General features: G+C 45.4%; 1 protein-coding gene across 1 annotated transcript; it reads left to right on the top strand.

The window, feature by feature from the left end:
* The first annotated feature begins 5044 nt into the window (after positions 1 to 5044).
* Positions 5045 to 7167, top strand: LOC125520205 (uncharacterized). The gene is made up of 2 exons (XM_048685049.2): positions 5045 to 6391; positions 6485 to 7167. The coding sequence occupies exons 1-2, from the start codon at positions 5205 to 5207 to the stop codon at positions 6708 to 6710; spliced, it is 1413 nt and encodes a 470-aa protein (XP_048541006.1). The 5' UTR covers positions 5045 to 5204; the 3' UTR covers positions 6711 to 7167.
* Positions 7168 to 24473: the final 17306 nt, after the last annotated feature.

The following is a 24473-nucleotide window of genomic DNA, read 5'->3' as shown; positions in this document are numbered from 1 at the left end:
AGGGCAAGGGAGATGGGGGCGGGTACGACGCGGCTACACAATCCGCTCGCCACTGCTGCGTGATGCCTATGCCCGACGAGAAGGAGCGTCTCCTCCAGTAGGTGTACCGTCGCTAACTTACCACGGCGGAGACGGACGCCCGGTGGCTTCGAAGGATCAACGCCAAGCAGTTTCCGGCTCGGCATTGAACAATCCGAGTGAGAGGCGGAGAGGGTGGCCAAGCTCAAACGCAGGCAAGACTGCATCATCCAACGCTTGCAAGGCTACATCGTCATCTCCTCCTCCTCTGACGGGTCCGATTCCGATGGCTCCGACTGTGACGGCTCCGATGTCGACCCACCTCCTGTTGCGGACGCCTACAGCAGCGCCACCGACCGGAAGGGAAAAGGGCCGGCGAGAAAGTGGTGAAGCTCGCACTCTTCTTTTTATATAATGGGACATTTGCATTTCAGCCCCTAATTCGAACCACCTACTCAGATTTACCCCTAAAAAAATCGTCTGCTCAAATTCATGTGGCCTTTGACTAGACGGAAAATGTACGGAAGGGCATTTCTACAAGCGCACTTAACGGAGAAGGGGCAAATTTAAGCACATGAATTTTTTAGGGGTAAATCTGAGAGTGGACGCAAATTAGGGGCATAAATGTGAATGTCCCCTATGTAATCTTGTTCTAGTACGTAGTTAGAATGTGCCGGGTCGTTGAACTGTGTGAACTATGCCCGTTTGGTGATCTTTCTGATGATGTTTATGTGATTATGCCCGTTTGCTATCGATTTATATGTGCGTTTTCTGTCGATTTTGATCATTCGGTGATCTACGCGCTACGTTCGCATGAATTTATAAGGGTATGGAAAGCCGGATATGAGATACGCGAATGTGAAGAAGTGGATTTAAGTAGTGACCGGTTAGTGTCCGCAGACGCATCCAGACGTGTCCACGGTCGTTTGAGATGTCGAATTTGCAAAGTCCGGATGTAGACGCACTAGTGGCACCAACCAGCAGGTTCACATAGTCGGACACGTTACCGCCTCACACGAGCGAGATATTTGTCCTCCCATGACCAGAAAAATCTCACCGTACGGAAATCCGGCGCCTCGACAAAGGCACCGAAGAGCAACGTCTCCGACTTTACTCCTCGAGCTCATTCCCCGAGCCCCAGTGAACGAGATCCAGCTTGGCTTGGCCTAGCACCGGTCCGGAACCACCGCGCGTTGGCTTGTCGCCCCTCCTCACCCGACGCGCACGCACGACGCACGTGACTGACACGGGCCCCATCTGTATCCTCCATGGCCGCACAGCTAGCACTTTCAGTACGCATTTCCCATGTGCTCGTCGTGGACGAAGCAGAGTCGTCTGGGCCAGGACCCATCCGCTCCCGGCCGTCCAGTGACCAGGGAGCGAGCACTGTCGCCGAACCCCGACGCGGCCCACTGGCCGTTTCTCCGGGCCGATCAGTACTGAGACCCAGGTCGGATTCCCAGCAGGCCACAGCCGTCCGTTCGCCTCGATATTTCTCACCAGCGTGTGGGGCCCTTCGGACGATGTCAGTCTCACTTACTTCCTGCGGTTTCTCAAAAAAAAACTTACTTTCTGCGGTCACTCATCAAGTCTCGGGGCTCGAGATGGTGCGACGGATGCACCCGCGGCAGCTTTTTCCGCTCTGGACTTTGCTTGGCACGGGCCGTTTTTCCTTTTGATGTGACTACTGTTTAGCTCGAGCTGATTAGGCCTGCGAGACTACAATTAAGCGGTCAAGTTTATGGATGGCTTTGGAGTGTTTGGGCTCCGCAGCATATACACTCTTCTGCACCCACTTGCCAATCACATGAATTCGATCTAGAAATTTGGGTTCGACTTCGTCACGTGAATTAGCTGATCATGGTTTACCACGGGAGTTTGATGGAGCATGCCACTTTATTATGACTAATTGACCACATGATGCCTCTACACGGCCACAAAGTTTTTTCCACTACACTTGGTGGGTTTCATTTCTGAAGAAGGTGTGGGAGATGTAGATAACTATGATTGGTGCGTTAAGGCCTTCTTTGGTCCATAGGTTAGGAATATTATAGAAATGGGAACTTCATAAAAAGTAACATGACATGCATCTCAATTTCTATAAAGAAAGAGATGACATTTGATGTATATGATAGGAATTTTTTTATTTATTTTAGGCTAATGTTTTTTTTCCTTTAAAATGTGAAGGATTGGACTCTATCCTACATAGGAATAGGAATTAATTGCTACAAACCAAAGGGCTTCATATGAATTCTTCCTTTGAAAATCCTATCCTACAAGATTCCTACAAACCAAAGGAGACCTAAATAGATTTTGTGTCAAGCTAGGGTCAAATTTATCCAACTACTCCCTCTGTAAATTGATCACTAGTTTCCAAACTTAAAGTAGTGATCAATAGGAGTATTAGTTTACGGAGAAAGTACACATGAAATTTTCCCGCAAGAAAAAATACGTTTGAAATTGATTAAAAAAATTCAGACGGCTGGTGCATCAAGTTGGAACATAATTTCTGGCTTCTGTTCAAAATGATCAAATATTAATTTGTTTAAACTCACGAGAGAGGCAAAGTTACCGCAAACATTTACTTTCGAACAAATACACAAGGATCGTTCGACTTTATAATAAACCTCCAAACAAGTGTGATCACTTTCTCATAAAATTTGTTGAACGGGAAGGAAATATAAACAATGACAAACTAGGCGTATAGTGTGATTCACACTTTTGTGGCTAAGTGTGCCATGGCCTCAACATCCGTGGCAACAGCTCTGCAACGGTCATCCCCGTCGTCGTGCAGTGCGTACATGATTGCACGATAAGAACCGATTCCCTGTTATGAGTCATGAAAAAAATATGTAGTCACGCGATAAGTATAGACTCTGCACTATGATTTACAAATTACAAAAAAACATAAGCAATTCAATTTACATACATGCCTTTCATCTCTACTCCTAAAAGGGGAGTATGCGATCGTGATGGTAGGTTTTGGTTTGGTTTGGTTTTGCACGTAGTCATTAATGCCCAAAAATAAAATTAATAATTTGCTAGACATTAATTATGGAAAATATCATCCATCATTAATGCAAAACAATTCGAAACACAAGCACCGAATCAATTTGAAAATCAAGCCATTAATACAATTGAACAATTAATTACATGTACAATTAATTCCCATGCGGCCAGGCATGGATTTCTTTCTAGGACAAATCAGTATAAAATCTAGCGATTAACGCAATCAATTAATTAGTACATTGCCATAGATGATCCATTTTCTATTGATCATGGTTGGAAGGAACGTCATTTCTGAACAGTGAGGCCGGTGAGGTCACAACGTAAGGAAAAATAGATATTACTTCATTTTTGCCACACATTTCCTGCCTAACCATGTTCAGATGTTTACACATCGCATGTAGCTTTATATAGATGTTCCAAAGTTACTTCCGCTAGTATGATTAGCTAGAAAGTAAAAGACTTAGGGACTTAAGTTTAGGTTGTATGTGTTTCTATCCTTGTAGCAGATATTATCCATTCGATCTTAGGATTTAAGTTCGTGTATCATGTTTTTGAAAAGCACATAGGGTTGCAGCATAGAAAGTACACAGGAGAGCTGCGTTTTCATTAATAAAGAACAAGCGAGAGCACGCCGATTGTACAGTGAATAGAAAGGAAATGAAAACAAAAGTGAAAAATCCAATGAAGAATGGTATGATCTCAGGGTAACATGTCGGCCACAAGCAAGCACCCACAGGGGCGCTCCTATAGTAGGTCCTAAGGCAAATACAATTTTTGATTTGTACTTGCATGCATGGCAATGAAGGTCACATGCTCTGCCTAATTTGTGATGCTTGGTTCGTCATTCTTTTGCCTATAGTTCATGGTTTCTTTTCAATTATGCAATTTAGAAAATAAGTATCTTATTGTACAATTAGACTATGCCAGCAGGTTACAAAGGACAGTAAAGTGATTATTAATTAAAAAACATAGGTCAAGCTTGATATGTTTTAATTTGAAGTTACCTAACCTTTTGTACAAAGTAGTCATGCATTTTGAGATTATCAAGCTTCAATTGCATGATGATTTCGTTGATTAATTCCATCTTTTGTAGGTTTGTCACAAGCAAGCCTGCCAGATAGTTGAGAAAGATGATGTCCATTGATCTGACATGCGATAACTATGTAGGTTGTAGGGCCTATAGGAGAAGATATCAAAAGTGGAGAGTGGGCATGTATTGATTTGCATTGACAAATCTTGTATTTTATCCCAAAGAAATCAAAAGATCAGTTATGTCATCTCATTAGTAAAGCACTTCTTATAGACCTTTTTTCTTTCACAATTAGTAAAGGACTAAAGCAGTGATCTAAACGCTCTTATATTTCTTTACGGAGGAAATATATGTTAATCGCATACATTCATGAATTGTACACAATCTCATATTTTTCTAAATATAAATGTTGTTCTTTTTTTAAATGAATATGTGTGTCAACACACTTTCCAACATTTATGTAAGCAATCATTCTTGATATACCAAGTTCATGCATGTCTAATTTGTGAAAAAAAATTTGTTGCTCAATTTATTCTCCATGATATAGCAACAACCAAATTAACAAAGGGTGCATTTAAAAAAAGCAGTATGTGTAGCAGACTAGACTGAGGGGTATAATCGGATTAAGAGTACAGACCAGAGATGCTTTTTATTTTGTAGCCCGTAACAACGCATTGATGTTCTACTAGTATTGTTTTTTCATGGGTTGAGGGCCATAGTTGAACTCTACGAGCGTTCATCAAAAAGTTGAGAGATGTTCCTACAAAATCACAAAAAGGCTAAGAAGTGAATTTTCCACCAAAAAATTCCAAGATCTTTTTTGCTATGGCCAAAATACGGTTAGAACTATTTTCATCTTGATCACACTACACTCCAAGGCACAAACAGTGACACTACAACTAGGCCGCATCACATTCACGGGAGGCCGGCCAAGGCGGCAAGACGCGCACGCCCCTCCTGGATCTCCTTGGTTAAAAGCACCCGACGCGTTCCCTCGTCTGCTCGCATCCAGCCAGCCGCCTCCTTCGACGGCCGTGCGCGGTTTTCACACCTCCCTCGCGCCCGCGGTGCTGATCTCGAGGCCCAACCAGAGGCCGAGGGCTCTCGCCGCGCGCAGGGAAGGGGACTAGGACCAGACAACCTAGCCATGGGCTTCCAGGTTGCGGCCGTCGTGCCGTCGCCGTGCGCGCCCTCGACCTCCTCGCGGTCCCCGTTCCTTGGCGGCAGGCTCATGAGATCCTGGGCGCCCGGCGGTCTTGTGTCTCGCCGGCGTGGCGAGGGGCGGCCCGCGGGCGCGAGGTGCGCGCTGAGTGCCAGCATAGATGGCGTGGGCGGCGGGGACATGGAGTTCTTGAAGCGGATCGAGGAGCTGGCGGCGTCGGCGGGGGTGCGGACGGCGGGGTGCGGGTGGCCGCCGAGCCTAGAGCGGAGCGCGAGCGGCGTCGGGCTGCCCCTGTCTCTTCGGATGCTGAAGCGGAAGAAGCAGCAGCGGCGGCAGCAGCAGGTGCCGCAGCCGTTGCGGTGGGACGGGCGGCTCCGCCTGGGCTCCGCCGGCGAGTCGGTGGGCCGCGCCTTCTCCTCCATGGTGCTCATCGTGCGGGAGCTGCAGAGCTTCGCGCTGCAGCAGATGCTCTGCGACGACCTGCAGGCCGTCCTGGCGCGCGCCCACGGCGAGATGCAGGACTCGTTCGTCTGGCTCTTCCAGCACATCTTCGCCGGCACCCCGGCGCTCATGCTCTCCCTCATGCTCCTCCTCGCCAACTTCACCGTCCACTCCATGAGCAACAGCGTCGCCGCCGCCGCCGCGGCTGCCGCAGTGGTCGACGCCCAGCACACCGAGCCGTCCAACCCGCGGTTCGACGCGGCTTCGGTCAAGACGTTCTCTGCTGGCCGGACCGCCTCGGTCGGTGGGGGCAGCGGGAGTGGTGGCGATGTCCGGCCCGTCGCGGGCGCTTCCGGCGACGACCGGTGGGACGAATCCCGCTACAGTCTGAGCCGCGTCGCGCCACAGCAACTAACGCCGCTGGCGGGGACGGGCGCGGAGAATGTCGTGCCCGACGCCGGCGCCGTGGACGAGCAGGCCATCTGGGAAAAGATGGTCGCGGAGGCCTCGAGCATGCAGGCCGACGCGCGCGCCGACGAGCTGACGGACCCGGGCGTGCTGGGGAACCTGGTCGCGCCGGTGGAGGCGGAGATCGAGACGGAGGACGCCGGCGGCGAGTACGCGCGGACGGAGCAGCGGTACGAGCTGGCCGTGTCCGAGGAGCCCAACAACTCGCTCATCCTCGCCAACTTCGCCCAATTCCTCTACATCACGCGCAAGGACCACAAGCGGTAGGCCCTCGGTCACGCCCCCCAGTTGTTCGACGAATTGCCCGTCCATTTTCACCGTGGTTATTGATCTGTCGACGTATCTCTTAATCACAGGGCGGAGCACTACTTCGAGCGGGCGGTGCGGGCGGAGCCGGCGGACGCGGAGGCGCTGAGCCGGTACGCGACGTTCCTGTGGAGGGCGCGGGACGACGCCGAGGCGGCGGAGGAGACGTTCCAGCAGGCCATCGCGGCCGACCCCGGCAACGCGCACTACGCCGCCGCCTACGCGCATTTCCTCTGGAACACCGGCGGCGAGGACACGTGCTTCCCCCTCGACTGACGCCCGTGTTCTTGCGCCGCCCGCGGTGGATGCCGGCGCGAGGCGAGACGCCGAGAGCACGGCACCATGGCCGGACTAGTGGGCGGTGGATTGGAGCTGGGCTAACACATGATGATCCGTTTACTTAGTAGATTGAGTAGGAGCGTTCAGGGGGCGGTGTGGCGGTGATCCGGGAGTCCGTGGCGCCGTGTTTCCCGTCCCGGGAATACGGCGACCGGAGCTTTTGGCCGGGCAGACGTGAGGGCGAAGTCCCGATGAGCTTGCCGGTCATCTCCCTGGCATGCAATGGGTGGCTGTAGGCTGGCGGTGGCGCAGTGGGGAGGAAGAAGGGTGAGTGGTGGTGGCATGGATGTTTGGATATGTTGTGTGTAGCAACTTGCGTCCGGTAATTATGGTGTGTAGTATATGAGCAAAAGAACAAGTGAATAATAAGAAGGTGATGGTGATCGCGGTGCAATCTTTCTCGGATCTTTCGTATTTGTACTCTAGCCTCTGGGGATTGGAGTGCCCAAGGTGCAAAAATCGATTTGTAGCTAGTTGCACGTTCCCCGCTGATCGATTAGTGTTGCTAGCAGTATATGGTTACTGATTATCGCCGATGTTTAGAGCATCTCAAGCGGATCTTAAGCTTTTCGTTTTGATTACACCCCTTTTCAAGGGGATTGAAGGAATTTTGACTTATATGAAATTTAATCCCCCTCAACCGGATCAAGCCAAACCCTTAGTCGGTTTAAGGAAAATTCTAAGAGGCGCGAGGGCTGATGCTTATATTTGAGCAGCAGCAGCTGAGTCACTGGATAATTTTGGCCCCATCCCTCCGCATCGGCCATCCTTCTTCCTCCCCTCGCTCGCACCGCAACCACGTTGGTGCTGCCCCAAGCCACCTCGCAGCCCCTGCCTCCCCTCCACCTACACCACGGACCTCGACTCCCCCTAGCCCTCTTTGAATGGACCGCCGCCGCGCCTGGTCACCCTAAATGGTTGGATCTAGCTGTCAGGCATCGCCGCCGTCGAATCAACCCGGTGGGCCACTATAGAGTCGACGCTATGATTAGAACGGAGCCGCGCGAACCCCTTAGCACACACCGACGCAATAAGCTTCAGATCCATGTCTGACAAGCCACTATCGGCTACGCTGAAGAAGAAGTACCATGGCGTGTGGCAGCCGTTGTGGGGACGTGTGTGCCAGAGATTAAGGATTGGGACATGGGGAAGAGGCATTGGATCGCCAGAACAGGCGGCTCGCGCCTACAACATGATGGTGGTTCGCGTAAACGACACTAGGTGAAGATAAATTCCCCTGTCGATAGCGGCATCATCCTGAAATCTGTCCCCGTCGATCCCTGAGTGGTCTCCCGCCGCGAGGTGCGGGAGAATTGGGAGGCCTCCGAGGAGATCGAGGTCACGTGCGTCGACGAGGCTTACAAGGTTGAGCTCTGAGCGACATCCGGAGCTTGCGTCCGAGGAGTATCGGGTCTATGAGCTCTCCAAAAAGACTGCTGATGAGGCCGGGGCGTCAGAGAGGGAGGGGGGGGATATGGAGAAGCTCCATGCTAACGTTAATTTTTTTTGTTCGAATGAAGTAGTTTTAGTTCAGTAGTTTAAATTCATGTTATGCAATGTCTCGAATTGTGCTACTTTTGTTTTAATTTGTGTTTGAATCGAATAGTTTCAATTAATGTGAAATTTTTTTAGGGAGTTAAATTTTAAAAGGTTGGCTAGAAACTGATTTTATGCGGCTCCTCAAATATAAGGGGTTTGGGTTAAGGGGTCATTTGAGGTGCTAAATTATATGGGATTGACTAGATATGCCCTAACTCCTTATATTTGATTCACTAAAAAAATGGTTCCTAGCCGTACCCTTAAAACTTCACTCCATGAAACAAAACTTCGTCAATTTTTCTAAGTTTTTGTCTGCGTACTACATTTCAATTACATATTTGCACATGTATTAAAACCAAACTTAATAATCAAAGTTCACACAATCCATGAATATTACAATTTTAAAGTTCACGGATCGAATTATTGGAATTGAAACACACAAAAGGGTCCAAATGGAGTAAAGAGCATGATAGAAGTAGAACAATCAACCAGTGCTATGAAGCACACCAAAATCTCTCTCAACATTCTTCCTCGTCGATTCTTGACGCATTGCAAAGTGGATTCTCACGTTGCCTTCAATGGGCTCGCGGTTTTCCCCACAAATGTACTCCTCCGCTTAAACCATTCATCATGCTTCTCTACAATTCTTGCAATGGTGAGGAAGAGACTTTAGTGCATCCGAAACCGCCCCGAAAATACTTCTCCGGATAGGCTGCATTGGTGTTGGAATAATCTTTCATACGCTTCTCGTGGAGATCGATCGTCTTGTTTACCGGATCGTCGGGTGAATGCAGGGAGTCGTGTTCACGGGATTCGCACCGAAGCTTTTGTATGCCGCGGCCGGTGTCGCTGGAACAACCTTCTGGACCGCGCACATGGACGGAGCGAAACCTAAACCACTATCTCACTCTTCTAACAGACTGATAGCTGGTCCATATTGTCTTCCTGGCTTCGGACGACGGGGAAGAGTACAGACGAAATGGAGCTTGTGCGCTCCTCGCCATGTGTGCGGTGCCACTCTATGGTGGTAGGTTATCCTGTCAATCAAACGCAATGATCTTGGCTTAATGCACCAAGAGCGAGCGTCCGAATCCGGCAAGTGAAATCGTAGCTGGCTCTCAGATGATTTGTTCCGGCCAGTGAAACCATTTGGAGAGCTCGACAGCAGCATACATGACCCGCGTCCAGTCGGCGTATATATATGTTCGTCGGTACGGGCCTGCTTTTAGGCCTACACATTCCCGGCGCTGATGGGCCCATTGAGTGGAGCTTTTTCTTTGCTTTTTTTTTCCGATGAGGCGACCGTGGAGGGTTTTTTTTTGTCGAAAAAAAAGCGTCAAATTGCCTCTGATCCGGACGAGAGTGAGCGAACCAGGCCGGGCCCTGAAGGAAAAAAAAATATTACATGAACATTGCAGCACCGAAGAGCAGCTCCAACAACTCCCGTAAAACCCCTAAAAAAACTCCCTTAAAAATCTTCCCGTAAAATTGGTTTTTTTGCCTTCTTGTAAAAGTTAGGGAAATTTTTCTCGAAGCAACTTTTGCCGGTTCCCCTAAATTCTTTTTTAATTTATTTTTAATAAACACAAATAATAATGGCTAGGACCTGCTAGTCAGTAACACACTGATGGTAGCGGGCGAACGTGCGGGCGCAGGCAACGGCGGCATGGGCATGGTGGCGGACGCGGGTGGTAGCATGGGCGTGGCGACGCGAAAGTGGGTGACGACAGCAGGGGCACGATGCCGACGATAGGGGGGGGGGGGGCAGCGACAGCGGCGACGGCAGGGGCGTGGAAACAACGATGGAGTGCATGATGACCGCCAACGGTGGTAGGGGTGTGGTGCACGTGGTGGTAGTTGTTGAAATTCCTCTGGAATTAAGGTGAGGAACTGTTGAGGGGTTTCTGGCCTTCACTTTCCGTAAATGACGGTTAATTTAGAGATACTAGAGTTGTTGGAGTTGCTCTAATACTGCAATGGCCAAGAACACACCCGAAAACACTGTAAGCGAAACACAGTAGCGTGCGGGTTTATTGGTCAGCTTTGAAAAAGAATCTAAAAATTCTAAACAAAATTCAAAAACCCACTTTTAAAAACATGAATCTACATAATATTAAATGGTGGTACTTTTCCCCCATTTTGGTCCATCCACTGCTCAAGCTGCCCATGAAGGTGAAATAAATTACCCACCATGCTACTAGTAAGTGAAAAAAACTCTTTGTTAATTGTTTCTTTAATTTTTTCATCAGTTATTGAAAAAGCCCCTAAAATTGGAGTAAATTGTCCACCTTGCCACCCATAAGTCAAAAAAACTCTCTGTTAATTCCTTCTCCGATTTCTTCGCCCGTTATTTAAATTGCCCCTAAAGTTGAAATAAATTACGCACCATGCCACTTGTAAATGAAAAAAACTCTTTGTTAATTGTTCCTCTGATTTTTTCCATATGTCATCCAAACGTCCCCTAAAGTGGAAGCAAATAACCCGCCTCGTCATCCGTAAAGTTTTTAAAAAATGAGTGTTCCTATGAATTCTTTGTACGTCGTAGCGCCCTTTAGTTTTTCATTTATCATGAGTCTGACCTTTTCTTTTTCTTCTCATACACGCATAGATGATGTACTAAAAAACATGCATCAATGATCAAATCCAACATCGATCCATTGTGAGTATGTTAGAATGCACATGCCTTATGTCCGCATGCGTGCCGGTTGGTGCACAAATAATCAAATACGTGTATATACATGTAGTGTGCATATTTGGAATTTGATTTGAAAACCATTATTTTATTATCCCATTGCAACACATGAGCCTTTTTGCTAGTTTTTTTTACAAAAATGAATATCTTTTTACATTTTCAAACAATTTTTGGGACTGTGGTTTTTTTTAATTTCAGAATATTTTTTGAAAATGAGAATATTTTATCGAATATTTGATCATTTTTCGAAAACAAGATGTTTCTTGGAACATGTTTTTTTAAAGATCAACATTTTTTGAAATTTGTAGATATATGATTTCAACAACAGAAGATTTCTTGAAACTTCGAACAACTTTCAAAACATGACCATTTTCTGAAATTCAGAGGTTTAAAACACAAACATTTTTTAAAAATATGAACATTTTTTGAAATTGCAATCAATTTTTTATTAGAAAATAATTTTTGATATTATGAACAACTTTGAAGATATTAATTTTTTTCGGAATTTATGTTTTTAAAGAAATAAAAAATAAAAAGCAGAAAGAAAATTTAAAAAATGGAGTAGAGAAGCAGTAAAAGTAAAAAAAGAGTAAAAGTAGAAAGAAAATGGTTAAAAAGGCGGGAACCGTACAAAACACCCGCCAAAGAAGAACCTCTTCCTGGTGCTAATGGCCGGCCCATGACTCGCTTGGTGCGTCCCTCTTTGTGAATCAATGACAAATCGTCGCACCGAGCGGCAAATAAAAAATTCTGCGAGCTTGCTTGGGCGAGCTCCACTTTAGCTCTTTTTAAGACGGCAAAATGCTCTTAAAACACACACTAAATTTCTGCACTGTTTATAATTTTTAGAGGACATTGTATGTAGGTTGTGTCAATTAATTCAGATCAGAAGAAGTAGTAAAATTATGAAAAGCTTTACATTTTTTTTAAAATGTTAGTGAATTTAAAAAATATTCATGAATTTCAAAATTGTTTGCAAATTTAAATAAATATCCATGAATTTAATCAAATTGTGGATTTGAAAAAAGATCATGGATTTGAAAAGTTGTTTGCGGATTTAAAATTTCATGAAATTGAAAAGATATTCATGGATTTGAAAATGTTAACAAAAATTTGGAAAACACAAATTGAAGAAAAAACATAATTAAGAAAATGAAATATAAACAAGTCTAGAAACCAGCCGAACACGTAGAAAAGGGGAATAAACCGAACTGGGAGCTTCTGGAAGTTTCATAAAACTGATCGGGAGCTTAAGGTAGCACAGTGCCCCTAATGGGCCGCCCATAACAAAGTGCTTTATGCACTATTTGTGCTTTAAGCACCAAATAGGAAATTCCTGTTCTAGGATCGATATGGGTATGTCTGTCCTGGGATGATCTAGTGTGTTGCATTACCGAACCAAGAGATTTTTTGTTAAAATAGTTTAAGGCATGTAAGCAATATACAACTTGACGACTGGTCTAGCCCACTTTGAGGCTTGGTGCAATCTTCTTCTGAGCTAGACAATTAACAGCAATTGCCCTTATGCAATTTTCAACGCGGCTCATTTAGTTACTGGGTGCATAGGGAAAGATGACAAAAGGCAGGACAATGGAGTACTACCGTGGAATTGTCATGGCAGATGTCCTAGTGAAAGGACTTAATCGTGGAGCCATCACAACTAGGAAGCTTAAAGGGGTTAAACGGACAAAGGACACGAGAGGTTTATACTGGTTCGGCCCCTTGCGATGAAGGTAAAGACCTAATCCAGTTGAGGTGATATTGCTAGCTTTCGATGACCAAGGAGCGAATATGCTTAACCTGGCTCTCGATCTGTTGTTTTTCTTGCCCTAAGCCGCCGCCGGGTCGTCCCCTTATATACACAGGTTGACGCCCCGCGACCTACAGAGTCCCGGCCGGCTCATACAACGTGTCCGGCTCGGTGACGTATCTTACATGCCTTACATTACAAGTCTATTCATATATAGCGGTTTATACTTACGGGCCTTAAGTTGCCTCTGGGTCTGGGCCTATCATAAGCCTAACTGTGAACCGCCACCTTATATACTCTTGGGCTTCACTCAGGTGAACCGTCATTGTGGTTGACCCGACCCCTTCTGGGCGGGTCATATATGATAGTCATATCCCCAACAACCTCCGTCTGGGTTTATTGGTCCCCTTCGTATTTAGTTCCTAACTTTGACCACAAATTTGACTAACAAATTATAAGTTGTACGTATGTCACAAAACTTATATTATTGGATTCATATTTGAAAGAGGTTTCTAATAATATTAATTTTAGGGTATATAACTTATTTTTAATAGTTAAATAAATTGTCAAAGTTTGACCCAAATTACAAAGAGGACTAATAAATCAAGACAGAGGTAGTAACAAGGGATTAGATGATTTGCCTCATTTTACAAGGGATGGATGATTTTCCCAAGGTTGTTTAATGATTAGTGGCCTCAGCCTCATGCGTCAATTAGAGGGCAAATTATCAAATGGAGAAGTAAAGTGCGGCTTATGATCTAATTTCACGGAGTAACAGGGAGCAAGTCTTTGATATGGATCTTGGTGAAGTTGCTCTGTAGGTTTACGGACAATTCCTTCATCAATTAGGGAATGCTTGGGGGTGGTTAGATAGGTTTAAGAAAAAAGATAAAAAGCTAGTTATGGTTGGGATCACTGCTTTACTATGGGCTATTTGGAAATGCAGAAATGGGATAATTTTTGTGAATAAAAGGGTGACTGGCCCTATTGTTTTGATCAAACTAATGAGCACTGGATTGTGGACTGGTCTATTTTGCAGACAAAGGAGCCACTAAAAAGGGTGCTGGAGCTGGGAGCAAAACTGTTAGAATGAGTAGCAAGTGAAGTATATGCAGAGTCATAGGGGTGGAGGATCAAAGTGGCGTGGCTGGAAGGATGAAAAAAGATAACTTTCTACCTGTCGTAGTTGCAAGTTCTTCATTGTGCTATTCTCTATCTAGTAGTTGTCTTTTGGAAGTCTGTAAGATAAATGTTGATACCTGGATTTGAATGCGATGGACATGTAAGGAGATATCGTGATCGACGTGGGTGTGTTTCTCTTCACTTAGAGCAAGTACAATAGGGTGACATAAGCAGGTTATAAGGAATAGAATAATATATCTTTGCTTAGTTGGAGGAGAGAGAAGAGAAGCGGGCTCTTAGTTAGTAGCTGTTAGACATACTAGGGTTTGGAACAATGCTCGATACCCTTGGTGGGTACGGCTGTCATATTTTTATAAGAGGGAACCGTAAAAAAATACAGGTTATGTTACAACACGTATATCTAATATATACTTAGTCTAACATCCTCCCTCAATCTTAACTATGTCCTGAAACACACAGAAGGTTAAGATTGCGACGACATCCTTCAAAAGAAGGCAAGGGCAAAGGTTTAGTGAAAATATCAGCAAGCTGATCCTTAGAAGAAACAAACCTGATCTGAAGGAGCTTCTGAGCAACACGTTCCCTCACAAAATGATAGTCAACTTCGAGGTGCTTCATTCGGGAATGAAATACTGGATTGGATGAAAGGTATGTGGCACCGATGTTATCACACCAAAGGACAGGCGGCTGAGTTGGGGAGACCTTCAACTCTCGAAGCAACGACTGCACCCACATGATCTAAGCTGTGGCATTAGCAACGGCTTTGTACTCAGCTTCGGTACTACTCCGGGGCACCGTAGCTTGCTTGCGAGCTTGCTAGGCGATCAAGTTAGGCCCAAAGAACACAGCATGTCCCCCCGTGGATCGCCGGTCATCAGGACAACCAGCCCAATCGACATTAGAAAATGCTGAGATCAGTCCAGAACGCGCAGGCTGAAGATGGAGACCATATGAGCCCGTGTGACGAACATATCACAAGATGCGCTTAACAGCTGACCAATGAGAATCACACGGTTAACTGCAAATGATATGTCTGGTCGAGTAATGAGCAAGTACTGCAGTCCACCCACAATGTTGTGGTACTCAGTGGCATTCTCAGGAGAGAGCAAGTCACCAGCAAGAGCTGTCAGTTTGTCTGTGGCAGACATGGGAGTTGTAGCAGGCTTGCACTGCAACATACTTGCACGACTCAGGAGATCCTGAGAGTACTTCTTCTAAGTAAGAGTCAAGCCACTATCAGAATGAAGAACCTCTAGGCCCAGAAAATAATGCAGTTCCCAAGATCCTTAACACAAACTCAGCACCAAGAGAGGACACAAGCCGATCCGTAGCAAAAGCAGACGAACTGACAAGGATGATGTCATCAACATTGACCAGAATGTACATAGTCACCTCAGGTCTCTAAAGAATAAACAGAGACGTGTCCGCTGTAGAAGGGACAAACCCATGTGCACGAAGAGCAGCGCCAAGACGGGCATGCCACGCACGCGAAGCCTGCTTCAAACCATAGAGAGCTTTGACAAGGCGACACAAAATGATGTGGCTGAGCAGGATCAACAAAACCTAGTGGCTGACGCATATAAACCTCTTCTTCCAGAACTCCGTGGAGAAAGGCATTCTGAACATCAAGCTGTCGAAGCGACCATCCGCGAGTAACAACCAAGGAGAGAAGAACACGAATAGTAGTTGGTTTAATAACAAGATTGAATGTGTCTTCGTAATCAATGCCATACCGTTGTTTGAATCCTTTGGCAACCAGGCGTGCCTTGTACCTTTCAATGAAGCCATCAGCATGTTTCTTCACCTTGAATACACATTTAGAGTCAATGATATTGACACCAGAGGGAGGTGGAACATGACGCCAAGTGTTGTTTCTTTGAAGAGCATGAATCTCCTGCGCCATCGTAGCACGCCAATGTGGGATGCCAAGCGCTGCTCGAAAATGTTGTGGTTCAGTCGTAGGGTCAGCCTCAGCATGCACCACATAGCCCGCAAGCCACGCGATAGTGCCGTCAGTGTGCTTCTTCGGTTGGAAGATGCCACTTTTGCTGCGAGTATGGGGACGCAGGACGACAGGCGGAGGTGGCGCTGGAGTTGCCACACCAGAGGAGCCACTGTCCATCAGCGGCGAGGAGGACGCGCCTGCGGGCGAGTCAACAAGTGCACCCGGTGGCACAGTCAGGGTCGGCGAAGACAGACCGGGCGTGACCGGCGTCGACGGACCAGGCGACGAAGACCCGGTGACCGGCGAGGCCGCCGGCCCAGGTGATAGCACCGCGGGTCCAGCCGGCCCGGCCGATAGCTCCGCAGGTTTAGCCGGCCCAGGCGACTCGGGCACCCCGTCGGATCCACATGCATGGGACATGCACGCGTGATCGACGTCGGGGACAGTCGGGTAGCGGCGGGGGCAGCCGGCGTAGCAGCAGCTGGCATGGTTGTGGCCATATCATCATCAAGAAGCTCAAGTCGAGCGCCTCATCCAGTCCCTGCACCATGGTTAGGCAACAACAAAGGAGAATATGCAACATCCACAAATTGATCAGGCAAAACTGGAAAAGAGTGCAACTCAGTGACAGGAGTATCGGTGGGTGATGTGGGTGTGGAAAACGGGAAGACAGTCTCATCGAACACAACATCACGAGAAATGTAAACACAATTTGTCGGAATGTGAAGACACTTGTAACCTTTATGGAGAGGACTGTACCCAAGAAACACACATTGTTTGGATCGATACTCAAGTTTATGCTTATTGTACGAACGAAGATGCGGCCAACACGCACAACCGAACACTTTGAGGAGGGAGTAATCTGGAGTTTCATTAAGCAACACTTCTAGCGGAGACTTCATGTGAAGAAGTCGTGTGGGAATCCTGTTTATCAAAAAATAGGCAGTAACAAAAGCATCGCTCCAGAACTGAAACGGGACAGAGGCATGTGCAAGAAGTGTTAGGCCAGTTTCAACTACATGACGGTGCTTGTGCTCTGCTGCACCGTTCTGCTGATGTGTATGAGGACAAGACACATGGTGTGAGATGCCAAGCTTCTGAAAGAAGGTGTTAAGGTTACGATACTCACCCCCCAGTTTGACTGAACATGGATAATTTTGTGCTTAAGCAATCGCTCAACATGTGCTTGAAATTGCATAAAGACATGAAACACATCAGATTTGCACTTAATAAGATAAATCCAAGTAAAGCGACTAAAAGCATCGATGAAACTAACATAATAGTTGTGACCACTAACAGAAGTTTGGGCATAGCCCCACACATCTGAAAACACAAGTTCAAGAGGAGCCGTGACAACACGACTTGATACAGAAAAAGGTAACTGATGACTCTTGCCTTGTTGACACGCATCACACACTAAAAACTCATTATTACTTGACTCAACAGGAAGACGATGACGATGAAGCACATGGCGCACAATGGAAGTAGCAGGGTGGCCAAGGCGAGAATGCCACTGCGACGATGACACCCGAACACCACTGAAAACTTGAGAGACTCGTGGCACATCAAGCGCGTATAAGCCGTCGCGAGCTCGACCACTAAGAAGAACGTCCCTCGTGTCCCGGTCCTTAACAAAAAATGGAAAGGGTGAAACTCAACAAACACATTGTTGTCACGAGTTAATTTAGGAACCGAGAGTAAACTACGTGTGACTGAAGGAACACGAAGGACATCAAGCAGACGCAAGGTTTTAGTGGTACGTGAAAGGAGAGATGTCTGACCAACATGTGAGATGGGCATACCTGATCCATTGGCCGTGCGGACTTGATCATGACCGGTGTAGGGCTGGCGAGTGGCCAACTTGTCAAGCTGGCTCGTCAAATGGTCCGTAGCGCCCGTGTCCATGTACCAGGAAGGATCCACAAAGTATGAAGGAGTGAACCAGGGATCCTGTGTAGCGAGAACAACTTGTTTCTCATTGCCCTTCCCATTGTTCCCAATGCCAAGAAAATCTTGTTTAAAGCGACGATGGCAGCGAGACGCCAAGTGCCCCTCAATGCCGCAGAGTTGACACTCAACCCCACCACCACATGCCTCGCAGTGGAGCCGCTTGTGGCCAGCTGTCGGAGGAGGTGCAGCGGGCAGACGGGGCTGGTTGCATGAGGACGACGGCGCTTTCTGCTTGGCGCCGTGGGCACCCCCGTGGAGAGCAGCGTTCACAGAAGGACCCTTCGTGTAGACGCCAACGGAGCGGCGAGCGGCGAGCCGCTGTTCGGTGTTGAGGAGGCGTGCGTAGAGATCGCGAGGCAGCATCGGCGTGTCACGTCCATTGATGTTTTCAACAAGAGAATCATAGTCCTCATCAAAGCCCATTGAGAATGAATGAAGTAAACTCCTCATCACGGAGAGGCTTTCCAATGGATGACAGTGTATCAGCCAAGGTTTTGACCTTGTTGAAGAAGGCCGTGACGGAGCGATCATTTTTCTTGACCTCGCCCAGGTGATTACGAATGGCAGAAGAACGGGCCAGCGACTATGAGGAGAAGCTGGAGTCGAGCGTGGCCCATGCGTCCCTCGACGTCGCGGAAAAGACCACCATGTCGGCCATGGAGGGAGTGAGCGAGGACTGAATAGCACCTAGAATAGCCTGATCCTGAGCGATCCACCGACGATGAGCAGGGTTGGACACCATGACGGAACCACCAGCAGCTGAGGGCACCGGAACCACGGCCGGAGGGCACGGCAGCGAGCCATCAACATACCCCTCAAGGTAATGACTACGCATCAGCGGCAACACTTGAGCACGCCACAGGAGGTAGTTATCAGCAGAGAGCTTCACCGTCACCAGATGAGCAAAGTGGAACGGTCCTGGATCGGCCATCGGCACGGAGAACGGCGGGTCAGGCGTCGGGACTCCACTAAACGAAACCAGCGCATCAGTCGACGGAGGCGTACGGTAGTGTTGGTGATGACCGGAGGGCGCCGAAGGGGGCACACCGTAGGGTAGGGCGGCAGGCGCGACGTATGACAAAGGAGTGGCGGCGTAGGGCGCACCATACGGTGCTTCATAGTGCACTACAAGAGGCGGACCGTACGACACCGGCGGTGACGCGACGTACGACGCAGGATACGGGCCACCATAGGGCGCCTGTACGGGAGCACCATAGGGCCCCGAGGCCAGCGGCGCGTCGGGGAATTGAGCCGGAGCAGGGTGGCCGCCGTAGGGCACCCGCGCGGAGGCGCCGTAGGAGGCCGGCGGTGGAGGCGTGATACGTCTCCAACGTATCTATAATTTTTGATTGCTCCATGCTATATTATCTACTGTTTTGGACATTATTGGGCTTTATTATCCACTTTTATATTATTTTTGGGACTAACCTATTAACCGGAGGCCCAACCCAGAATTGTTTTTTTTGCCTATTTTAGGGTTTCGAAGAAAAGGAATATCAAACGGAGTCCAAATGGAATGAAACCTTCGGGAACGTGATTTTCTCAACGAACAAGACCCACGAGACTTGGACCCTATGTCAAGCAACCAACAGGGAGGCCACGAGGTAGGGGGGGCGCCTACCCCCCCAGGCGCGCCCTCCACCCTCGTGGGCCCCCTGTTGCTCCACCGACGTACTTCTTCCTCCTATATATACCTACGTACCCCCAAACGATTAGATATGGAGCCAAAACCCTAATTCCACCGCCGTAATTTTCTGTATCCACGAGATCCCATCTTGGGGCCTGTTTCGGAGCTCCGTCGAAGGGGGCATCCATCACGGAGGGCTTCTACATCAACACCATAGCCTCTCCGATGAAGTGTGAGCAGTTTACCTCAGACCTTCGGGTCCATAGTTATTAGCTAGATGGTTTCTTCTCTCTTTTTGGATCTCAATACAATGTTCTCCCCCTCTCTTGTGTAGATCTATTCGATATAATCTTCTTTTTGCGGTGTGTTTGTTGAGACCGATGAATTGTGGGTTTATGATCAAGATTATCTATGAATAATATTTGAATCTTCTCTGAATTCTTTTATGTATGATTGGTTATCTTTGCAAGTCTCTTCGAATTATCAGTTTGGTTTGTCCTACTAGATTGATCTTTCTTGCAATGGGAGAAGTGCTTAGCTTTGGGTTCAATCTTGCGGTGTCCTTTCCCAGTGACAGTAGGGGCAGCAAGGCACGTATTGTATTGTTGCCATCGAGGATAACAAGATGGTTTTTATCATATTGCATGAATCTATCCCTCTACATCATGTCATCTTGCTTAAGGCCTTACTCTGTTTTCATGAACTTAATACTCTAGATGCATGCTAGATAGCGGTCGATGAGTGGAGTAATAGTAGCAGATGCAGGTAGGAGTCGGTCTACTTGTCTCGGACATGATGCCTATATACATGATCATACCTAGATATTCTCATAACTATGCTCAATTCTGTCAATTGCTCAACAGTAATTCGTTCACCCACCGTAAAATACTTATGCTCTTGAGAGAAGCCACTAGTGAAACCTATGGCCCCTGGGTCTATCTTCATCATATTAATCTTCCAATACTTAGTTATTTCCTTTGCCTTTTACTTTGCTTTTATTTTAGGGAGATTTACATTTTTACCCCTAACTTTGTCCCGACCTCATCTTTACCCCTAAATAAAAACAGTGCTCAACTTTGCCCCTCTTCCGTTAAGTGTGCTTATAGAAATGCCCTTCCGTACATTTTCTGTCCAGTCAAAGGCCTTTGACCGTTAAGTGCGCCTATAGAAAAATCTAACGGTCAAAGGCCTTTAACTGGACGGAAAATGTACAGAATGGCATTTCTATAAGCGCACCTAACGGAAGAGGGGCAAATTTGAGAACTGTTTTTATTTAGGGGTAAAGATGAGGTCGGGACAAAGTTAGGGAGGGGGGGAATGGAATTGGCCCTTTATTTTTCTTTGCATCTTTATCACAAAAATACCAAAAATATTATCTTATCATATCTATCAGATCTCACTCTCGTAAGTGACCATGAAGGGATTGACAACCCCTTATCGCGTTGGTTGCGAGGAGTTATTTGTTTTGTGCAGGTACGAGGGACTCGCGCGTAGCCTCCTACTGGATTGATACCTTGGTTCTCAAAAACTGAGGGAAATACTTACGCTACTTTGCTTCCTCTCCTTTCCTCTTCAAGGAAATCCAACGCAGTGCTCAAGAGGTAGCAAGAAGAATTTCTGGCGCCGTTGCCGGGGATTCTACGCAAAAGTCAACATACCAAGTACCCATCACATACCCTTATCCCCCGCATTACATTATTTCCCATTTGCCTCTTTGTTTTCCTCTCCCCCCACTTCATCCTTGCCGTTTTATTCGCCCTCTCTCTCTCTCTATCCTCCCTCTCTTTCTCTATTTGCCTCTCTTTGCCCGCTTGCTTTTTGTTTGCTTGTGTGTTAGTTTGCTTGCTTGTCACGATGGCTCAAGATAACACTAAATTGTGTGACTTTACCAATACCAACAACAATGATTTTCTTAGCACTCTGATTGCTCCTCTTACCGATGTTGAATCTTGTGAAATTAATGCTGCCTTGCTGAATCTTGTTATGAAAGATTTGTTTTCCGACCTTCCTAGTGAAGATGCCGCTACCCATCTAAATAGCTTCGTTGATTTGTGTGATATGCAAAAGGAGAAAGATGTGCATAATGATATTGTTAAATTGAAGCTATTCCCTTTTTCACTTAGAGATCGTGTTAAAGCTTGGTTTTCGTATTTTCCTAAAAATAGTATTGATTCTTGGAACAAGTGCAAAGATGCTTTTATCTTTAAGTATTTTCCTCCCGCTAAGATCATCTCTCTTAGAAACGATATTATGAATTTTAAGCAACTTGATCAAGAACATGTTGCACAAGCTTGGGAGAGGATGAAATTAATGATACGTAATTGTCCTACTCATGGTTTAAATTTGTGGATGATTATACAAAAAATTTATGCCGGATTGAACTTTGCTTCTAGAAATCTTTTAGATTCGACCGCGGGAGGCACTTTTATGTAAATCACTTTAGGAGAAGCTACTAAACTCCTAGATAATATTATGGTTAATTATTCTCAATGGCATACTGAAAAATCTACTAATAAAAAGGTGCATGCGATAGAAGAAATTAATATTTTGAGTGGAAAGATGGATGAACTTATGAAATTATTTGCTAGTAAGAGTGTTTCTTCTGATCACAATGATATGCCCTTGTCTACTTTGATTGAGAATAATAATGAATCTATGGATGTGAATTTTGTTGGTAGGAACAATTTTGGTAACAACGCGTATAGAGGAAATTTTAATCCTAGGCCTTATCCTTGTAATCCCTCTAATAATTATGGTAATTCCTACAACAATTCTTATAGAAATTATAATAATATGCCCTCTTATTTTGAATCTAATATTAAAGAATTTATTACTTCACAAAAGAATTCCAATGCTTTGATTGAAGAAAAATTACTTAAGATTGATGAGTTGGCTAGGAACGTTGATAGAATTTCTCTTGATGTTGATTCTTTGAAACTTAGATCTATTCCTCCTAAGCATGATATCAATGAGTCTCTCAAATCCATGAGAATTTCCATTGATGAGTGCAAAGAAAGAACCGCTAGGATGCGTGCTAAGAAAGATGCCTTTATAAGAGCGTGTTCTTCTAGTTCCTATGAAAATAAAGATGAAGATCTAAAAGTTATTGATGTGTCCCATATTAAATCTTTGTTTTGCAATATGAATCTTGATAATGATGGGACTGAATATGATCCACCTTTACCTAGAAGGCATTCCAAAAATTTGGAGTTTTTAGGTCTTGATGCTAAATTTGATGAAAGTGGGATTGAAGAAATTAAAACCCTAGATGTTGCTAAACCCACTATTTTGGATTTCAAGAAATTTAATTATGAAAATTGCTCTTTTATTGATTGTATTTCCTTGTTGCAATCCGTGCTAAATTCTCCTCATGCTTATACTCAAAATAAAGCGTTTACTAAACATATCATTGATGCCTTGATGCAATCTTATGAAGAAAAACGTGAGTTAGAAGTTTCTATCCCTAGAAAACTTTATGATGAGTGGGAACCAACTATTAAAATTAATATTAAAGATCATGAATGCTATGCTTTGTGTGATTTGGGTGCTAGTGTTTCCACGATTCCAAAGACTTTGTGTGATTTGTTAGGTTTTCGTGATTTTGATGATTGCTCTCTAAACTTGCACCTTGCGGATTCCACTATTAAGAAACCTATGGGAAGAATTAATGATGTTCTTATTGTTGCAAATAGGAATTATGTTCCCATAGATTTTTTGTTCTTGACATAGATTGCAATCCTTCATGTCCTATTATTCTCGGTAGACCTTTCCTTAAAACGATTGGTGCAATTATTGATATGAAGGAAGTAAATATTAGATTTCAATTTCCGTTAAGGAAAGGCATGGAAAACTTTCCTAGAAAGAAAATTAAATTACCTTATGAATCTATTATGAGATCCACTTATGGATTTCCTACCAAAGATGGCAATACCTAGATCTATCCTTGCTTTTTATGCCTAGCTAGGGGCGTTAAACGATAGCGCTTGTTGGAAGGCAACCCAATTTTATTTTTATTCCTTCCTTTTTGCTCCTGTTTGGTAATAAATAATTTATCTAGCCTTTTTTTTGGTTGTGTTTTTTGTGCTTAATTAGTGTTTGTGCCAAGTAGAACCGTTGGGAAGACTTGAGGAAAATCTTGATATCTTGCTGTAAAAAAACAGAAACTTTAGCGCTCACAAGAACTGCTGCCATTTTTATTTGGAAAGTTTTATTTAGTTAATTCTTTTTGCATATGATTAATAGATAAATTTCTCACCTCCAGAAATTTATTTTAGAATTTTTGGGGATCCAGATCTTGCGCTATCTACAGATTACTACAGACTGTTCTGTTTTTGACAGATTTTGTTTTTCGTGTGTTGTTTGCTTATTTTGATGAATCTATGGCTAGTAAAATAGTTTATAAACCATGGAGAATTTTAAATACAGTAGGTTTAACACCAATATAAATAAAGAATGAGTTCATTACAGTACCTTGAAGTGGTCTTTTGTTTTCTTTCGCTAACGGAGCTCACGAGATTTTCTACTTTAAGTTTTGTGTTGTGAAGTTTTCAAGTTTTAGGTAAAGATTTGATGGATTATGGAACAAGGAGTGGAAAGAGCCTAAGCTTGGGTATGCCCATGGCACCCCCAAGATAATCTAAGGACACCTAAAAGCCAAAGCTTGGGGATGCCCCGGAAGGCATCCCCTCTTTCGTCTACTTCTATCGGTAACTTTACTTGGAGCTATATTTTTATTCACCACATGATATGTGTTTTGCTTGGAGCGTCTTGTATGATTTGAGTCTTTGATTTTTAGTTTACCATAATCATCCTTGCTGTACACACCTTTTGAGAGAGCCATACATGATTTGGAATTTGTTAGAATACTCTATGTGCTTCGCTTATATCATTTGAGTTATATAGTTTTGCTCTAGTACTTCACTTATATTTTTTAGAGCACGGTGGTGGAATTGTTTTATAGAAACAATTGATCTCTCATGCTTAACTTAGATTATTTTGAGAGTCTTAAAGAGCATGGTAATTTGCTTAAACAATCCTAATATGCTTGGTATTCA

The sequence above is a fragment of the Triticum urartu genome, chromosome 1A (genome assembly GCF_056163025.1).
Source record: "Triticum urartu cultivar PI428250 chromosome 1A, HENAU_Tu73, whole genome shotgun sequence".
NCBI classification, from domain to species: domain Eukaryota; kingdom Viridiplantae; phylum Streptophyta; class Magnoliopsida; order Poales; family Poaceae; genus Triticum; species Triticum urartu.
The sequence above is the reverse complement of the archived record's forward strand: the minus strand, read 5'-3'. Positions and strand labels throughout refer to the sequence as shown.